The 18,994-nt window shown below is 46.2% G+C and overlaps 1 protein-coding gene across 1 annotated transcript in view; it reads left to right on the forward strand.

The window, feature by feature from the left end:
* LOC129710237 (1-phosphatidylinositol 4,5-bisphosphate phosphodiesterase delta-3-like) overlaps window positions 1–17,791 on the forward strand; it is a 43,310-nt gene extending 25,519 nt beyond the window's left edge. Inside the window, exons 9-15 of the mRNA XM_055657098.1 lie at window positions 5,198–5,326; window positions 5,852–5,996; window positions 6,539–6,655; window positions 7,527–7,705; window positions 8,866–9,001; window positions 10,939–11,088; window positions 12,572–17,791. Coding sequence (XP_055513073.1) covers window positions 5,198–5,326; window positions 5,852–5,996; window positions 6,539–6,655; window positions 7,527–7,705; window positions 8,866–9,001; window positions 10,939–11,088; window positions 12,572–12,660 — 945 coding nt within the window. The 3' untranslated portion in view covers window positions 12,661–17,791. The remainder of the gene's footprint in view (window positions 1–5,197; window positions 5,327–5,851; window positions 5,997–6,538; window positions 6,656–7,526; window positions 7,706–8,865; window positions 9,002–10,938; window positions 11,089–12,571) is intronic.
* Window positions 17,792–18,994: the final 1,203 nt, after the last annotated feature.

Here is an 18,994-nt window from a genome sequence, read left to right on the forward strand (position 1 = left end):
TTTTTTCACACAGGGAGTCACTCTCTGCCACAGAGTCTAGTGTCTCCACATTGGCTCCATTTAAGAGGCCCGTTGGCCCTTGTAAAGGGGATCAGGGGGTCTCTCCATCAGGTATGGGATACTGAGTTGGATGATCAGCCATGATCATATTGAATGGCGGTGCAGGCTCGAAGGGCCGAATGGCCTACTCCTGCACCTCATTTCTATGTTTCTATGTTTTCTATGGAGAACAACCCCAGCTCCAGTCTGTCAACAGAACCCGAATCCCTCAATCCCGCAATAGTTTCCGTAAATCACTTCTGCACCCTCTCCAAAGCCGTAATATCCTCCCTAATGTACCGTGCCTAGAATTTTATAAAGATTCATCATGACATCTTTGCCTAGAAACCCTTTTGCTTTTTAACCACTTTCTCCAGTTTCCCCAATCCTCGCACATCTATCTGCCTTGCTCCGACTATACTGTATACTCTACACACCCCCAGATCTCTGATCGTATACACCTTGTACAACTGTGCCCTCCAATTTACATTGCCTACTCTCTGTCACCCTAGCCTTTGTTTGTCAGCATTAAATGTCATCTGGCACCCATCCGCCCATTCCACCAGTATATCCAAATCTCCTTGAAGTCTATTTCTATCTTCACAGTTTACTACGCCTCCAGGATTTTGCCATCTGCAATTTCAGAAATTATGTGCCGTCCTAATCATTAACATGTAATTAAAAAGTGCAGTGATTCCAGTACCAACCCAGTCTCCTGTAAGGACGCCATCTCTGCCTTTCAGTTTCTCCATCGCCTTACCTCTGTTCTCACAATGAAGCTTTCCATTCTAGGACCTCTGCAATGTTCTCCTTCTTTAGGGACTGTGGTTCCCCCTCTGGTGCGGTTGATGGAGCCCTCACAACCATTTCCTGCATATCCTGCATGCATTGGCTCAGAAGGTCCTCAGGCTATCTCCACTATCTCCACAGTCTCCACTATCACAACTCCTGGAGTTTAGAAGGATGAGAGGGGATCTCATTGAAACATATGAGATTGTTAAGGGCTTGGACACGCTAGAGGCAGGAAACATGTTCCCGATGTTGGGGGAGGTCCAGAACCAGGGGCCACAGTTTAAGAATAAGGAGTAAGCCATTTAGAACAGAGACGAGAAAACACTTTTTCTCACAGAGAGTGGTGAGTCTGTGGAATTCTCTGCCTCAGAGGGTGGTGGACGCAGGTTCTCTGGATGCTTTCAAGAGAGAGCTAGATAGGACTCTTAAAAATAGCGGAGTCAGGGGTTATGGGGAGAAGGCAGGAACGGGGTACTGATTGGGGATGATCAGCCATGATCAAATTGAATGGCGGTGCTGGCTCGAAGGGCCAAATGGCCTACTCCTGCACCTATTGTCTATTGTCTATTGTTTTTGTACATCTCTGCAATTTCCCTGCATATTTATCCAATGATATCTTTCCCACTAGAATAGTCTCTCTTATTGTATTTTTAGATCTATTATTTCTTAATTGCAGAAAGATTCTGTCCATGCTTAACTGAGTGCATCCTCCCTCCTCCATTTTCCCCGCCCCTCTCTTTTACAAACACTTTGTGTTCAGGTATAGTCAGAATGCATTCTTGCCATTTAGCAGCTCTTAATTGCCATAACATGGCTATCTCCTTTGATTTTATCCACAGCTACACAACCTTGCTGAAATAGCGTCTTAGCTTCACCTACATGCATTGTAATCCTGCCTTAGACCTTCTTGTGTTCTCTCAGTCTGATTCTGTTGTAGAAGGCACTCATTCTGAAGGGCCTTGACCTGAAATGTCACTTTTTCCTTTTCTCCAGAGATGCTATCTGACCTGCTGAGTTACTCCAGCATTTTGTGCCTATCTTAGATATAAACCAGCATCTGCAATGCCTTCCTACTATGTGTGTTATTTACTTCCTATTATTATTTAGTTGCTGTTTATCTCTTTCAATCCTTTCTGTACCTTTCTTCAACTCTTCAAAGCTACATTCGAATGCCCAAACAGTGCAGCACGAATGGACCTTCCCATGAGATCATTGGTCTGCGATCACAGAAACCGCAGTCTGCCCCCATGTCCAGAATTGCCTCTGGACCTTCTTCCTCCCTGTAGAGCTGATCCACTCCTGGTGCTGGGGTCTGGGTCATGGTTCTGGCCGAGTCCTGGCAGGATTTGGAACAGAACTGGTCAGACAACCCATGGGGATCTCCTAAATATCTTGAGCAGACAACCAGCCCCACTGTGCCTGCACTCTCCTGACTGGCAGTTGTTGAGTTAAGTTTATTGCCAAGTGTACCGAGGTACAGGGAAAAGCTTTTGTTGTGTGCTAACCATAGCAGAAAGACAATACTTGATTACAATGGAGCCATCCCCAGTGTACAGCTGTGGAATTCTTTGCCACAGAAGGCTGTTGAGGCCATCAGTGGATATATTTAAGGCAGAGATAGATAGATTTTTGATTTGTACAGTTGTCAGAGGTTATGGGGAGAAGGCAGGAGAATGGGATTAGGAGGGAGAGATAGATCAGCCATGATTGAATGGCAGAGTAGTCTTGATGGGACGAATGGCCTATCTGCTCCAATCACTGTGGAATTCTCTGCCTCAGAGGGCGGTGGAGGCAGGTTCTCTGGATGCTTTCAAGAGAGAGCTAAATAGGGCTCTTAAATATAGCAGAGTCAAGGGATATGGGGAGAAGGCAGGAACTGATTGGGGATGATCAGCCATGATCACATTGAATGGCGGTGCTGGCTCGAAGGGCCGAATGGCCTACTCCTGCACCTATTGTCTATTGTCTATTGTCACTTATGAACTTAAGTACAGATCCACGATAAAGAAAATAACATGAATAACGTTTAGTCCAGTAAAGTCTGATCAAAGATAGTCCCAAGGTCTCCAATGAGGTAGATAGTAGCTCAGGGCTGCTCACTGGTAGTTGACAAGAGTGTAGTTTGTCGGGGAGGCTGAGGTTTGGATTGGACATTTCAGGAGGTGATCACCCTCCAGACTCCCCCCAGACTGGAGACCACAGACTGGAGACTGGAGACTGGAGACTGGAGACCACAGACTGGAGGGTAATCTCACCTCTTGAAAGGTTGTCACCTCACCAATAAACTACACTGACGTCAACTGTTGCTCGAGTTTCCCCAGCCGAGGGCACTGCCTGCAGTTGTGGCCGTGCAGGACTCAGGTGCGGTCCTGGAGGTCTCTCTGAACTTCTTTACTCAGAGAGTGGTAGCTGTTTGGAATGAGCTTCCAGTGGAAGTGGTGGAGGCAGGTTCGATTTTATCATTTTAAAATAAATTGGATAGGTATATGGACGGGAAAGGAATGGAGGGTTATGGTCTGATGGGACTAGGGGAAAATAAGTGTTCGGCACGGACTTGAAGGGCCGAGATGGCCTGTTTTCCGTGCTGTAATTGTTATATGGTTATATGGTTATACGATGCCTTGCCTCTAAATGTTGGCGTAAATTAATTAACAGAAAGAATATTTTCAAAACACCTTTTGGTTTAGTTTAGAGATATAGCGCGGAAACAGGCCCTTCGGCCCACCAAGTCCACACCGACTAGCGATCTCTGCAGATTAACACCATCCTACACACGCACTAGGGACTATTTACAATTATACCAAGCTAATTAACCTACAAACCTGTACGTTTTTAGAGCGTGGGAGGAAACCGGAGCACCTGGAGAAAACCCACGCAGGTCACAGGGAGAACGTACAAACTCCGTACTGACCAGCGCCAAAAGTCAGGATCAAACCCGGGTCTCTGGTGCTGTAAGACAGCAAATCTACCGGGCCGGTTATGCAGTGTTTTACTATCCTGAAGGAACATTTAAAATATTTTGGCTTTTTATGGAACCCACAGCATCGTTAAACATTCCATGATTCTACTTCTGATATTACTGCAATATATTCCCACTACACTTCCTAATCCTGTATTGAAGGACCACGGTATGGGCACAGGCACCCACAGTAAGGTCAAGGGTTCTACTCTTAACTATTTATTATATTTAAATGTTCATTTATTTCCAGGAAATGAGTGTGACTGTTGCAATATTGTTGTACCAGACACTGCTGTTAGCTGAGAGTTATTGACTGCTATCAGTGTTGCTCTGGAGAGAATGGTTCCACTGATAACTGCTTCTGTGAGCAGCAACACAGAAACAAGCAGACACAACTAGAGTTTTGTATCTTTCTTACATCTCTTGTGATCGCAACATGGTCTAATGTGCTTTAAAACTGATGAGACATTTTAAAATGAAGTTCCTGTTTTAAAATAGGAAAGTGAGCATTAATGATTTCAAGGCAATTTTCAAAGAAATCCAGAGTGTTTGTTATATGTATTTGTATTTATTAAGGGATATGATGAGAAAGCAGGAACGGGGCAGTGATTTTGGATGATCAGCCATGATCATATTTAATGGCGGTGCTGGCTCAAAGGGCCGAATGGCCTACTCTGGCACCTATTTTCTATGTTTCTATGGTAAGAGAAGAGCATGTACTGGTTAGTATCCTGATTAATATGGGATTATGTCAGTGATTATGGGGAGAAGGCAGGAGAATGGTGTTAAGAGGGAAAGAGAGATCAGCCATGATAGAATGGCAGAGTAGACTTGATGGGCCAAATGGCCTAATTCTACTCCTATCACTTGTGAACATGAGCTCTGGCCTGGTTTCTAGGGATGACTCTCCTGTTTTCCATTGTCAAGGATTTTTTTTCACTTTTACTCGGGAGCTGTCGTTGACTCCATTTAATGTTTCACCTGAAAGGCAGCATTTTCACCAAGACATGGCTGCCTCAATCATGCCCCGAGATTCTGTCCAGATCATGCACCTGCATCTCTGGAGTGAGATGAGATGATATTTTTTTCTCCTCAGGTTACGTCTTTGCAACGCTCTTCTCGAAGGGCAGTGCGAAAAAAAGTATTTAAACATTTTTAAAGCAGAGGTAGATAGGTAACGGGGGAGCAAAAAGGTAACTGGGGATAGACAGGTAGTGGACTTGAGGTTCCAACCCAGACCAACCCTAATCTTATTGAATGGGTGAGCAGGTTGGAGGGGCTGAGTGGCCTGTTGTTGGGGCTGAACCATATGTATCAATGCCACTCCCTGTAATTTTAGCCCTCTCAATCCCATAGCAATGGTCATCTTGAGAACTAAGAGATGATTTGATGTTGATTGTTTGCAAGGAACTCAAGCGGAAGATTCTAATAAAGGGGAAGAAGCTGAAGTGCTCTGGGTCCACGGCAGTGCAGCAGGAGGAAGCAACAGACGACTGTGAAGAAGAGAATGTGAAAAATGAAAAGAAAAACAAGAAGGTAAAGTGAAATACTTTGGGGAAGAAGTTGGGGAGAATGTGGAGGCATTGCATTGGCCTGCTTTTCAGAATCCCCATTGCAAAGGCTACGGACCAAGTGCTGGTAAATGAGATTAGAGCGGATAGGAACTTGGTGGTCCACATGGACATGGTGGGCGAAAGGGCCTGTTTCTGTGTGAGTCTCTGTGAGCTGCCAGAGGAAGTATGAGGGCAAGCACAATTGTGACATTAAAAGTACACATGGACAGGTACAAGGATAGGAAATGTTTGCAGAGATATGAACAAGCGCAGATAAGTGGGACGAGATCAGTTAGGTAACTTGGTCAGCACGAGCGAGTTGGGCTGAAGGGCCTGTTTTCATGCTGTGTAACGTTATGACTATTGCTTGCCAATGCATTCCACCGTCGCGCCACTCTGTTTCTCCTAAATTCTTTATTGGATTGGTGAGGCACGTCTTACAGATGATTCCCCTTTTTTTTGTGTGGGCTCCTGGCTGGGATCAAATGAAACGTTGTTACTTTTACAGAAACTCACGAGGGAGCTGTCGGACCTGGTGATATACTGTCAGAGTACCCATTTCCAGAGCTTTGACCAGACCTGGATAAGACAAGTTTCCCACGAGACATCCTCCTTCTCTGAAACCAAGGCCAAGAGGCTGATTGCTGAAAATGGTAAGCCTTGCTCCTTATTCTCTCCCAGGCATAACTGTTAGCATTTATTGACCCCCCCCACTCCCTAGTTCTCTTAGAACGAGGGTACTGAATTACCTCCCACTGTGCTGCTCATTCCTCTCAGAGACGTTAGTTGTATTGTTGTGGATCTGGAGCCTATAACTGCAACCACAGCCAGGACATCCAAGTCCATATCTGCCCTGAACCCATGATTTGTTGCTCAATGGAACAAGTGTTTATCATATTTGAAATGCACTTAATATTTCTGAGGGATGTGCTGTTGAAGGAATTAATGGGTCAAAGTTTGTGTAAGGTATGAGTGGGATGTGTTAACCATTGCGTCCAAGTCCAAGGGTGAGACCTTGTACATGCTGGTATTGTGCAGACAATTCCATCTTGTAAATGTAGCTATGCAGAGTGGCTTGGCCACAGGGCTCAGACATTGACATCTGATGAAGTCACGCCATGTCTCAGCAGTGCCTAATGATATTACCTACATCATTCCCGCACTCCTCTAAAGACTGTTTTCTTCTTTTTTCTAGGGTTCAATTTTGTCGTTCACAACACCTTGCAGCTCTCCAAGGTCTACCCGCTGGGTTGCCGAGTCAGTTCTTCCAACTTCAACCCTCAGGAGATGTGGAACGGCGGCTGTCAACTGGGTCAGTCTCTCTCGCACCTGCACATCTTATTCCTGAGAGCCACTGGACATTGCTGGTGGTCTTTCACTCAAAACAAACGACTTGATGTCTCAAGATGATCAGTGCTGCACGAGGAAACACTCGTTCCGCAAATTCTAAACCAGTGTGAAGCATTCTGACTGAATACTCCAAAATATATAATCTCTCGGTGTTTCCATCACTTCCCATGTAACCCTGTTCCAATTAAGTCACCAGAACTTTAATATAAATCTGTCCGCCTTCCTATAAAGTATCATTTTCCAAAATAAGGCAGTAGTCAGATCCCTCCTGTGATTTCTGGAATGGGGAAAAATAATTAGAGAATTGCATTTCTTCCAAGGTTGCACGTGGTCCCACTCTGGAGGTGGTCTAAGACGAAAGGGTCAGTTTGGGAATGGGAAGGAGAGTTCAAATAGTTAGCAACTAGGAGATCCAGCAGACCTTGGCGCACCGAGTGCGATTGTTCGGCAAAACGCTTGCACAGTCTACGCTTGGTTTTGCCACTGTAAATGGGGCTGAATACAGGTTCGAGGAGATGGTTAACATGCACCTCCTCTAACCTCATCTACTGCATTCAGTGATGGATAGAGGTTCACATGTACCTTCTCCAAAGAATAGGACCATCTGAGCCAAATTGATATTTGTGAGGCTGAGTACAGGTACTGCTATGACGTAACTGTTGCATTCCTAAGAAACCTTGTGTTACAGCAAATAATGTTAGGGAAATAATTATGTCCATGGGGAAAATGAGGTGAATGGCTAGAGAGATGCAATTTGATGTTATGTTTTCTACCGGATTTTCAAAAATATATATTTTGAACGTGCCTAATGACAACGCGTTTCTACTCTGCAGTGGCCCTGAACTTCCAGAAGCCTGGAATGGAGATGGATTTGAACAAAGGGAAGTTTCGCCAGAATGGTCGATCCGGTTACATCCTGAAGCCCAGCTTCATGAGGGACAGGACCGTTCTGTTTGATCCCGTGCGACCCATCGAAGGTTCAGGCCTCGACAGGAAGCAGCTGTTCATCGACGTAAGCTTAGTTCACTTGGTCTCCTTGTACCAAAGTTGTGAACATTCTGTAGGATTTATAATCCCAGATAAAAACCACATGGACCAGTTCAGATTCAAACTTTAAAATTCATGAATGGATAGTCTTTGCACAGTTAACTGGAGAAGGTCGATCATTGATTTGTGCCGATTTCTGTCCCAAGGTCAGACACCGTGCTCACATTTCAAGCATATTTCAGATTTTTTTTTTCATTGTCAATGGCTCAAACCGTCCTGATAGCACTAGTAATCTTGTGATCCAGGCTGCAACTTCGAGACTGACTCAGTTACAGAGCAATCAGTACGGGTATCCCCAGCAACGGCCATACCCAGTGAGTGAATTAAACGAGACATTTTTGGTGGTCCGTGATTACGGGGCTGGGAGAGTATTTGTAATAGAAGAAGGGTCCTGACCCAAAATGTCACCTATCCATTTTCTCCAGAGATGCTGCCCGACCGACTGAGTTACTCCAGCATTGTGTGTCCATCTCTGGGAGCGAATTTAATGGGTACCTTGACAGAAGGGTGACAAGGTGGGTAGCCAGGAGGGTACCCAGTGAGAACAGTTTGTGGTTTCTACTGTAGTTGGCTGCAGTGGGTTCTGTGCTGCGGCACAGTATTAGATATTCTGCTGTTTGAGAGAGTGCAACTCTCTGTACTAGAGACTCTTACGCCCCTGTGTCCCACTTAGGAAACCTGAACGGAAACCTCTGGAGACTTTGTGCCCCACCCAAGGTTTCCGTGCGGTTCCTGGAGGTTTTTGTCAGTCTCCCTACCTGCTTCCACTACCTGCAACCACCACCTGCAACCTCCGGGAACCGCACGGAAGCCTTGGGTGGGGCGCAAAGTCTCCAGAGGTTTCCGTTCAGGTTTCCTAAGTGGGACAGGGGCATAACACAGCAGCAAATGTCTATTGCCACAGAACTCTAGAACAAGCAACAGGGTCTTTCACTGCAATCAGTGCCTTCACTCCACTACACCATGTGGGACCACTCATCCAAAGGGAAAGTACAGTAAAAATCGTTTTTCTTTACTTGTTTTTCTTTCTTACTCCATCTCTCTCTCTCTCTCTCTTTCTCTCTCTCTCCCTCCCCCACATCACAGACCCCCAAGTATTCAAACTGACAACTCTCTTGTATTCAGGTTATTACAGCACAGCAGTTGCCCAAAGTGAATAAGGACAAAAAGAACTCCATAGTGGATCCTCTGGTGCGTGTAGAAATCCATGGAGTTCCTGACGATAACGCCACAAAAAAGACGAAACACATTGAAAATAATGGTAAGATGACAATGTGTGTTGAATGCGGGGTTTGTATGGATGGTTGGTTGATACGTGGTAAGGATGGTGGGCAGAAGGGCTTGCTTCCATACTGTATATCTCTATATTGTGACTCTATGGGCTTTCTGGTGAGTTGGTAGGGGAGAGTCTGAAGATCACAACATGTTGAGGGCTGTCACCTGTTCTCTACCAACTTGTTACAGCAACTGATGGGTCATATTTGAAAATTTGGGCAAGAATTTAGTGGGTCACTTCTATAAGCTCATTACTGGGATCCTGTGGGATGTTTGTCATTAACTAGTGGGAGAGAAGGGCGTGGGGCTCACCTGTCGCCTTTCATTACCGTTTATGACCAGCAGGGGTGCAATTGCCAAACCCAAGGCCTCTGCCCATCAGTGCACAATAACCCTGTGCATCTTAGTACAGTGTCTTTCAGTAAACAAACTTTGCCCATTATATCTGCTGGATATTCTGGCCCACATGTAATGCTACAGTGTGAGGGTCACATTTAGTCTTAGTCTAAGAATGATGACAACGTTCAGCTGGGAATGACTGTGCATTGAACAAAGCAGTAGATCACCTGGCCCAGGAACAACACTGGGACCGTCGAACGGGCCCATCAGCGACAGCACTTCCTGAGGAAACTAAAACAGGCCTCACTCCCCACCAACATCCTCAGGACTTTCTACAGGGGTACGGTGGAGTCTGTACTCACGTACTGCATAAATACGTGGTACTCCACCTGCAACTGCTCGGACAGGAAGGCTCTGCAGAGGGTAGTGAGGGGAGCAGAGAGGATCATTGGCGTCTCCCTACCCTCGGTACAGAACTGTTCCAGAGCCGCTGTCTGAAAAAAGCTCAGAGAATTGCTAAGGACAAACTGCACCCCCTCCACATACACCTGGATCTCCTGCCATCAGGCAAGAGATATCGCAGCATCAAAGCCCGGACTACAAGACTGCTAAACAGCTTCCTACCACAGGCTGTGAGGCTGCTAAACAGTCACTCTGTACTCACAGTCACTTGATTCTGCGGCTGGCACGGACACTTTAATAACTGGCACTGGCCACTCAAATCAGCTGCCCCGGACATTTTTATGATTGGTTTATTGTATTTTAACGTTGTGTTTTACCTGCTTTTAACTATTTATTTATTTATACTGTTCCATCAGGGACTGGATTGTTTTTAGTGTTATTATGTGTGAAACGTTTTAAATTTCATGTGCGATGCTCCGCTATTCCCTGGGAAACGTCTTTTCATTTTGCACTGTACAACTGTTGCTTGCAAGATGACAATAAAGGTTGATTGATTGATTGATTGATAGATGCAGAAGATCCTAACATTGAGGGCTGGCTGGAATAGCAGATACTATCTCTGGTGTCCCCATGCTTTGAACCTGCTGTGGTTAGAAGCCCTTACTTTCTGGGGAAGTGAAATGTGCTGAGGGGCCTGGTTTGTCTTACATATAAAGGCATACGAAATAGGAAAATTAGTAGACCTTTCGCCCCCCTCCTGTTGCCCCTCTATTCAACAAGAATAACTTCTCCCTCCACACCTCCAACCCCAGCCAATTCATTGATCCCCCTCTTGAATATTCTCAGCCACTGAGGATCCAGCCCCTCAGGTATTACGATAGCAGAGTCCGGTCTTGATTGACTGATCCCTTAATTTGGGTATCAGACCCCTGGTTCTGAACACCTCAGCAAGGGAAGCAACATCCTTGCACCGTGGCAATGTGAGAACAGTGTTGTGCTTCTGTGAGATCATCTCTCCGGAGTCAACAGGCTCAGCCTCACCTTTCCCCACATGACAATGGAACGGAGGTTCAAACCAACCAGCGTTTGTGAGGGAGCAGGTCAGGTTTAGGATTCCTATTGCTATCCGCTTACCCGAGACAGGAGCTGTTACTGATTGTCGTGTCCTTTGCGGAGTTACAGGTTTTAACCCAGTGTGGAATGAGTTGCTCCGGTTTACCATCAGCGTTCCCGAGCTGACGCTGATCCGGTTCCTGGTCGAAGATTACGACTCGTCTTCCAGCAACGACTTTATCGGGCAGTTCACACTCCCCTTCACCAGCGTGAAAGAAGGTGAGCAACACTCTAGAGACCCTGCAGACCCTGAACCCCCAGCCACCCTTGCAGAATGAACTTTAGTCTACCCATTCCCCACCCTGATCCTGCCGACATCGCCCCTAGCCCTGGACCTCGACTGCCACCCCACCCTACACCAACTGCCTGGTTCTACAGACTGCACCACTTCCACCCACCAACCTCACCCTGGACCTTGACTGACCCCTTCTGCAGGTGGCACCACTTTGCCCCAACCCCTTGCTGCCAGTCAGGCCCATCGCCAGGACCCGGGTCTCAGCACTCGGCTCCTCGTCATTAGCAGGAATGGAGATAGACACAAAAAGCTGGAGTAACTCAGGCAGCATCGCTGGAGAGAGGAAATGGGTGACATCTGGGGTCGAGACATAGAAACATAGAAATTAGGTGCAGGAGTAGGCCATTCGGCCCTTCGAGCCTGCACCGCCATTCAATATGATCATGGCTGATCATCCAACTCAGTATCCCCGTACCTGCCTTCTCTCCATACCCTCTGATCCCTTTAGCCACAAGGGCCACATCTAACTCCCTCTTAAATATAGCCAATGAACTGGCCTCGACTACCCTCTGCGGCAGAGAGTTCCAGAGATTCACCACTCTCTGTGTGAAAAAGGTTCTTCTCATCTTGGTTTTAAAGGATTTCCCCCTTATCCTTAAGCTGTGACTCTTGTCCTGGACTTCCCCAACATCGGGAACAATCTTCCTGCATCTAGCCTGTCCAACCCCTTAAGAATTTTGTAACTTTCTATAAGATCCCCTCTCAATCTCCTAAATTCTAGAGAGTATAAACCAAGTCTATCCAGTCTTTCTTCATAAGACAGTCCTGACATCCCAGGAATCAGTCTGGTGAACCTTCTCTGCACTCCCTCTATGGCAATAATGTCCTTCCTCAGATTTGGAGACCAAAACTGTACACAATACTCCAGGTGTGGTCTCACCACGACCCTGTACAACTGCAGTAGAACCTCCCTGCTCCTATACTCAAATCCTTTCGCTATGAAAGCTAACTATGAGACCCTTCTTCATACTCCTCTGCCGGCGGTTCTTTAATCCAAGTTTTGGCTGTACCGTCTGAAGAAGGGTGGAAGGGTGGATCTCACCCAGAGATGCAGCTCTCAAAACTTCTCTCCAGAGATACTGCCTGTACCGCTGAGTCACTCCAGCTTTTTGGTTTACTCTATCTTCGATTTAAACCAGCATCTGCAGCTAGTTCCTTCTTAAACATTAGCGGGACTGGATTTCCCTGCCCCCGATCGTATTGTGTCGACCCCCCCCCCCCCCCCCCCCCCCCCCACCCCCAGCTCCACTCATATCATTTGTGTTTTAGTCGGATTCGGGCTGAAGGGATGGACAAGGTGGGTGAAGTGTTGACTCCCTGTTTGGGCACCGCGGACTATTGTCCCCCACTCTCTCTAACCCCCCTCTGCTGGCGGCTCTTTAATGCAAGTCCTATCTGTCTCTGCAGGCTATCGCCACATCCACCTGCTGGCCAGGGACTCCGCGTCCCTCTCACCCGCCACCCTCTTTGTTCGGGTCAGGATTAGGAACCTGTAATGAGGAGCGAGCTGACAGCCGGAACGAGTGCGGGAGTTGGTGCAGCAGCCCAGGGCTCTCAATGGGGACTAGAATCGAGTTGACACGATGGGGACTGGAATCGACCTTCGAACGTATACAGTGATAAGAGTCGTTATTGTAACATGGCAACGTGGGGAGAAACTTTAAACCAGAGATACGTTGTGGGCAGGGCAGTGAGTGGACCTTGTTCAGTCTGCATGGATGATGCGCACCTTGCAAACGCTCCCTATTTTCAAAATGCAGTGCTTGGAAGTTGGTCCAGCAGTGCTGCCCATTCCATCGTCTATCCCGAAGCTACAGTAAAACCAAACTCCCATACTCCAGGGAGCTTCACGTCTCCCCAGATGTTTAATGAGAACTTCTACTGCAAGTTGCTCTTGCAGGTTGGATCCCAGCTGTTCCAGGTGTGACCACTGGCTCCCTGCAGTATCAGTGGTTCCATGAACTTCCCAGTCACTGACCACTTGGTTCCAAACTTCAAGGTCCTTGCTATGTGAGCGCATTGGGACCCGACTCACAAACTCTCTGATCCTCACCCTCAACTCCAGCCAGCTGTCACCCCTGTCCCCCTGTCGCTGGATGGGAATAAGCAGGGATGTACAGAGAGCAATGTGGGCAGGGAGGTTCTGAAGTGTTTGACCACTAGGGCTGGCTGTTAGTTGGGGGACATTTGCCAAGGTAGAATCGAGCAGCCAAGCGGGCCTGGATAGATGTGGGATTTAAAGGTCAGCACAGAACAGGGATTTTCAGTGGGGACTCTTCTGATCTGAATGGTCCATGGGAATGTTTCAAGGAGTCCACCACTACATTGAGGATAGCACTGGTGGCATTGCCCTCACTGCATCCTCACTCTTCCAGCATGTGTAGGCCTCCAGCCTCAGCCCTTCCCTTTCGGTCCAACAGCTAGCTATTCCATCTCTGGAAAAGCCTGACCCAGCTTTGCTCATTCCATCTGGTCACTCACGCAATGGCGTCGCTAATGTGCTCCTGGGAGCTTACCCTCGAGCCTTTCCTGTCCAGAAGTCTCAAGGTCTCCATTGGCTGGAACTGCTCTTCATGTCATCTCAGATCCCGTAGCCATTACCATCCAGCACTGATTGGGATTCAACAAGCAACCATACCCAGGAAACCTCTCGATTCTCTCTTTCCCTGTAATTCATCATACCGTCTGTTTAAAAAATGTGCTTAACTAAAATTGAATATGGGCCAACTCAGGTAGACATCTTGGTCAGTATGGATGAATTGGGTTGAGGGGCCTGTTTCTATGCTGTAGAAGTCCATATCCTGCCTTGTTCCTCGTAATTTCCTAATTTTATTCTAAGTCTCTGGAGATGTGAATCTTATTCAGTTTTCATAAAGTCCGAGTAATACAGCATGGAAACGGCCAATCGGCTCATTTCTTACATGCCAACCAAAATACCTCATCTAAGTTCGGCCCATTTATCTGCATTTGCCCCATATCCCTAAATCTTTCCGACCTATGAACCTGTCAAAATGTATTTTAAGTGTTGTTATTGTACCTGGCTCAACTACATCCCTGGCAGCGTGTTCCATATACAAACTACTCTCTGTGTGAAAACATTTCTCCTCATATTCCTATTATGTTTGTCCACCCTCATCTTAAACCTATACCCTCTAGTTCTTGATTTCCCTGTCCTTGTAAAAGATTGTGCATTCACTCTATTTATTGCCTCATGATTTTATACACCTCTGTAAGATCACCAATTCTTTTCAGTTCACTTCTTAATGTAAGAAAACTAGATCTAGATCTCTTTGGCATTTCTGCAAAGGACCATGTTTATTTTCCTGAAGCTTATGTCAGAACACAAGCACGAGACACTACATCCACCTTTGTGGATGGCGACATTCCTGCTTAAGAACTGGGACCATCCTCTTGTGAACCTTGGAAATCCCTCTGTTCATGGAGTTCACCATCTCATTGGCCTCAAGGACACCTGCTCCTCCACTCCCAGCCAAATCTCCACCTGGGCCAGTCATTGGAAAGCATAACCATTGTGATACCAGGCAGAACAATTGAAAGCCCGGTGGCACAAACTACGCTTTTAGTTGCTTATAAATTCACGGCTGATTTAATGGTGGTGTTTAATATGTTTAAGTGATTTACTGCATTAATAGAATTATACCTTAAGCATAACTCAAATGGAGGCCCAGTTTAAGCTATAAGAACAATCTAGTCCATTCCTTTCTCCAGCTCATTCTCCAGAGGCCTGCAAATCCTTTCCTTTTGAGTACATCTCCCATTCCGTTTAGTCACGATTGAATCCACAGTACTTCAGCTGTCCTGCTAGGCAGTACATTCCAGACCATAGCCACTCATTGAAATGTTTTCCTTATCCCACTTTTGGTCCTTTTGCCAGTCACACAGAGAATTTATTTCCTATGGAATCTGGAGCATTCTGAGCAAGGATATGTGGCTGTGGTAGTGAGTCTTGGTAGGAATGTTGTCAAAATGGACTGGGTTGAGAATGGACCCAAGGCATTCAGAGTGATAACGGGGAAACTCCTCTTTGTCCAAAGGGTGTAGAAATGTGGAACTCCCTCTCCCCAAAGCTTTGAGGCTAGAGGCCAATTGGAAAAGACAAAAGCATAATTGGTGGGCTTTGTTGGGTAAATGTTATTAAGGGATGTGGAGTAGGCATGGTGGGGAGTGCTCTCCATTTGTTTCTGATGCATGGGGTTAGAACGGTCGAGACAGGATCAGAAGCAGACTACTGACCCTGTCCAGACACGCTGAGCAGATGCACCAGGGAACAACAAGGGGATTCAGCTGGAGGGGGAAACTGTCCTGTGGCCTTCTGAGACCAAATGTGTTGGGCTGAGCTGTTGGTGGGACCACGAAGGAGCAGGAGTTGGGGGTGCCTGGCTCGCTGAGTTACTCCAGCCTTTCGCTTCTATCTTAGGAGTTGCGGGTCTCAATGGGACCTGATGGAGCTGGGGATGCGGATAAAGTGGCTCTGGGTCAGCAAATATTACTGGAAACTCTACTAAGGAGAGGACAGTACAAACTGTGTGCAAAGGTCACGTATTTAATGTCACTTGAGAGGATGATCACTATGGCTTTGTACATAACAGAGACATAAAGAAGCATGATGAACAAAGGGGAGAGCTGAAGAAATTATTTAAAAAAAATGTTGACTGTTTAAAATAAGGCACTATTAATGTAAATAATGCAAGTAGTGTTAGACTGTGTGACAGTCTGGAATGCAGAATACTGTTCTTTGTAAAATAAATTATCATTAAGACTTCTGGCTTGTTCATATTTAAAGTCTGTCAATTATGTATTGTTGTATAGTGCTTTTATCATATCAATTTATCACAACAAGTATTGCAGGTTGGGGTTTATGAGGTTGGGGTAAGGGGATCAAAGGAAGTATCATTGCAGATGTGCAGTTTAAGACATTTCTGACCCCTCACCTCTGGCATGGAAGAGTTTCATCTTAACCCAAGAACAAGCAAACTGAGGGATTGCAGTCCCACAGTAAGTTACACCAATTCCGTCATGACTATGCTATGTGGGTGATTATTTTATTTTACTGCACTAGTCTGCTTTAAAAACACACAATGGCTGAAAGACTTCAGTGCCTAATACAGGGGCAGCTCTATACAGTACTTTGTCAATTCTGTGTAACCAGCTTTTTGTCAGCAATTTCAGCGAGTTTGTTTCCAGTTTGCCAGAATCTGTGATATTTAGTTTCACTGCTTCTACTCCTGCTCTCTCTGCTGGTGCCAAGAGCTCACTTACATTTCTTCGAAACGATGATTTAAATGTGAAATCTTGCCTCAGAAACCTGGTCTCACTGCACCTATTCATCAGGCAATAAACGGGCATCTGGCAAATAACAAACCTAGGTCACTCGAACCCCACCCTATTGGGAGAGAAGGCGGGAACGGGGTACTGATTTTGGATGATCAGCCATGATCATATTGAATGGCGGTGCTGGCTCGAAGGGTCGAATGGCCTACTCCTGCACCTATTTTCTATTGACCTGCAGTGCACAGATATGCCCTTGTGCATGTTCAGACACCCAGCTTCAAGCTATCGATTCATTCACTGAAGCATACGAAGGAATGTACATTGCATTCAACATTTATAAATGAATATACACAAAAAAGCTGGAGAAACTCAGCGGGTGCAGCTATGGAGCGAAGGAAATAGGCAATGTTTCGGGCCGAAACCCTTTTCCATATTGCCTGATAAATGAATGTTTCGCTGCCAATCTGCTTTCTCTCTAAAACATTCCCTCCAACAAAAAACCCTGAATAATGAGGGTTGCTATCCTTATATTTGAAGCTGCCTTCCAGCAAAGACAGACATCATGGGCAAAATTCGTTATCACCTTCAAGCTGCCTTGGATATCTGAGGAAAAGAGTGTTTGAAAATCAAGACCTCAAAACTTGGCACAATACTCATGGTCCTCGAGGTAGCAGTGATCCCCCATTCTCCTGCACATTTCTGAGACCTGGTCTGCATACAGCAGTCATTTCCAAGGCCCTGGAAAGATATGACCCATGCTGTCCATGCAAAATCCTTCAAATTCAGTGGAGGGTAAATAAACAAACATGTGTTCCCTTCCAGACCTACATCCTCCAGCATTGAGGCCCTAATTACACATAGTTGGTTCCATTACTCAGACCATATCTGACACCAAACAGGCAATCTGGAGGTCCTAGTTTCATTGTAGTAAGAAATTGGTCTGAGGACATGATTGAAAAATGTGTTCAAAGCCTCAATGAAGAAATGCAACCTTCCCACATTGACTGGTGGGCATCCCTGGCGCATGACACTAAAACTGGATGAGGAGTATCCAGCACAGCAAGTGAGAAGCCCAGGCATTGAAAGGTGACAGAAACCAAGAGTGAATCGTGAAAGGAATGCATCCGCACCCAAGTTACTCACCTCAATGTCAGGGACCTCCTTCCCCACCTTTGGCAGTCTGTGAATTCCACTTTGGTCTTGTCTTGTCACCCATTTCAGAGGGCACGGAGCTACAGTGGAAGCAATTAATTTACAACACAGAGGGACTATCTGAGAAGGTGCAAGGTGAGCAGAAGCACCAAATGTGTATCACCTACCATTATGATAAACGCTCTTCTTCAGAAGCCCAATAGCACACCAATAATAATAATGTACTAGACTAAGTGGGACCCATTTGGGGGGGGGGGGGGGGGGGGGGGGGGCGTGGCTTTCTGTGTATTGTGGGCTGAAGGGACTGGTTTCCAGAGGGCTAGATTGGACATTGTGGGCCAAATGGATTCTTGTGGTGACAGCTCAGTCTCAAGACTGAAATGCTGGCAGCTCACTCGTGGCTGGTGGGCGAGTAGTTGACTCACGGTTATTCCTAGAAATTCCATTTCAAGCAGGGTACAAGGCCACCAAATTCAAATGCAGTTTCCTACCATTTCAAGCAGGGTGCAAGACCACCAAATTCAAGTGCAGTTTCATACCATTTCATGCAGGGTGCAAGGCCACCAAATTCAAGTGCAGTTTCACACCATATCATGCAGGGTGCAAGGCCACCACATTCAAATGCAGTTTCATACCATTTCAAGCAAGGTGAAACCACCAAAAAAACACATAAACACCACATTCACAGTACAGTGGACATTCAGTGTGTTCAGTTGATTCAAAGCTCAGAGCCGTGACCTCTCCCTCCCTCATCTTGCGGAGACTGAGCCACTCCCACACTTCCGGGTTTTATAATCCCTCCGCCCTCTCACCGGAAGGGTTGTGGCCTTCATGGCATGATTGACATTCTCAACATTTTTTTTAAACACTAATAACACTTTTATTTTTAATTGATGGGAAGAATCCTCTGCACCTGATGAGCAAAGGGGGACTGAGTAAGATGGCCAAAAATCACAGCCGTAAGTAGTAGCATTTTATCTAAAATCAATATAAAGTGCAAACAGGAAGTTGTCAAGTTACCACCACCACCAGCCATTTGCAGTGCAACATATCAAAGCAGTTACCACCACCAACAGCCATTTGCAGTGCAGCAGTTACCACCACCAACAGCCATTTGCAGTGCAGCATTTCAAAGCAGCTACCACCACCAACAGCCATTTGCAGTGCAGCATTTCAAAGCGGTTACATATTCATTTTCAAAACACATTAAGGCACTCACAGTTGAGTAGACATGTGTCCAGTGCTATTCACAGCTCAGAGAGACATGACCCTCCCACTTCCTCCATCTTGCAGAGACTGAGTGAGGTACAACACATCCGGTTTTATAGTCCCTCCCCTCTCCCACCAGCAGGGGCAGCAGAGAGAAGGTCAACATTTAATACATTA

Source organism: Leucoraja erinacea, chromosome 27 (genome assembly GCF_028641065.1).
Source record: "Leucoraja erinacea ecotype New England chromosome 27, Leri_hhj_1, whole genome shotgun sequence".
Classification (NCBI taxonomy): domain Eukaryota; kingdom Metazoa; phylum Chordata; class Chondrichthyes; order Rajiformes; family Rajidae; genus Leucoraja; species Leucoraja erinaceus.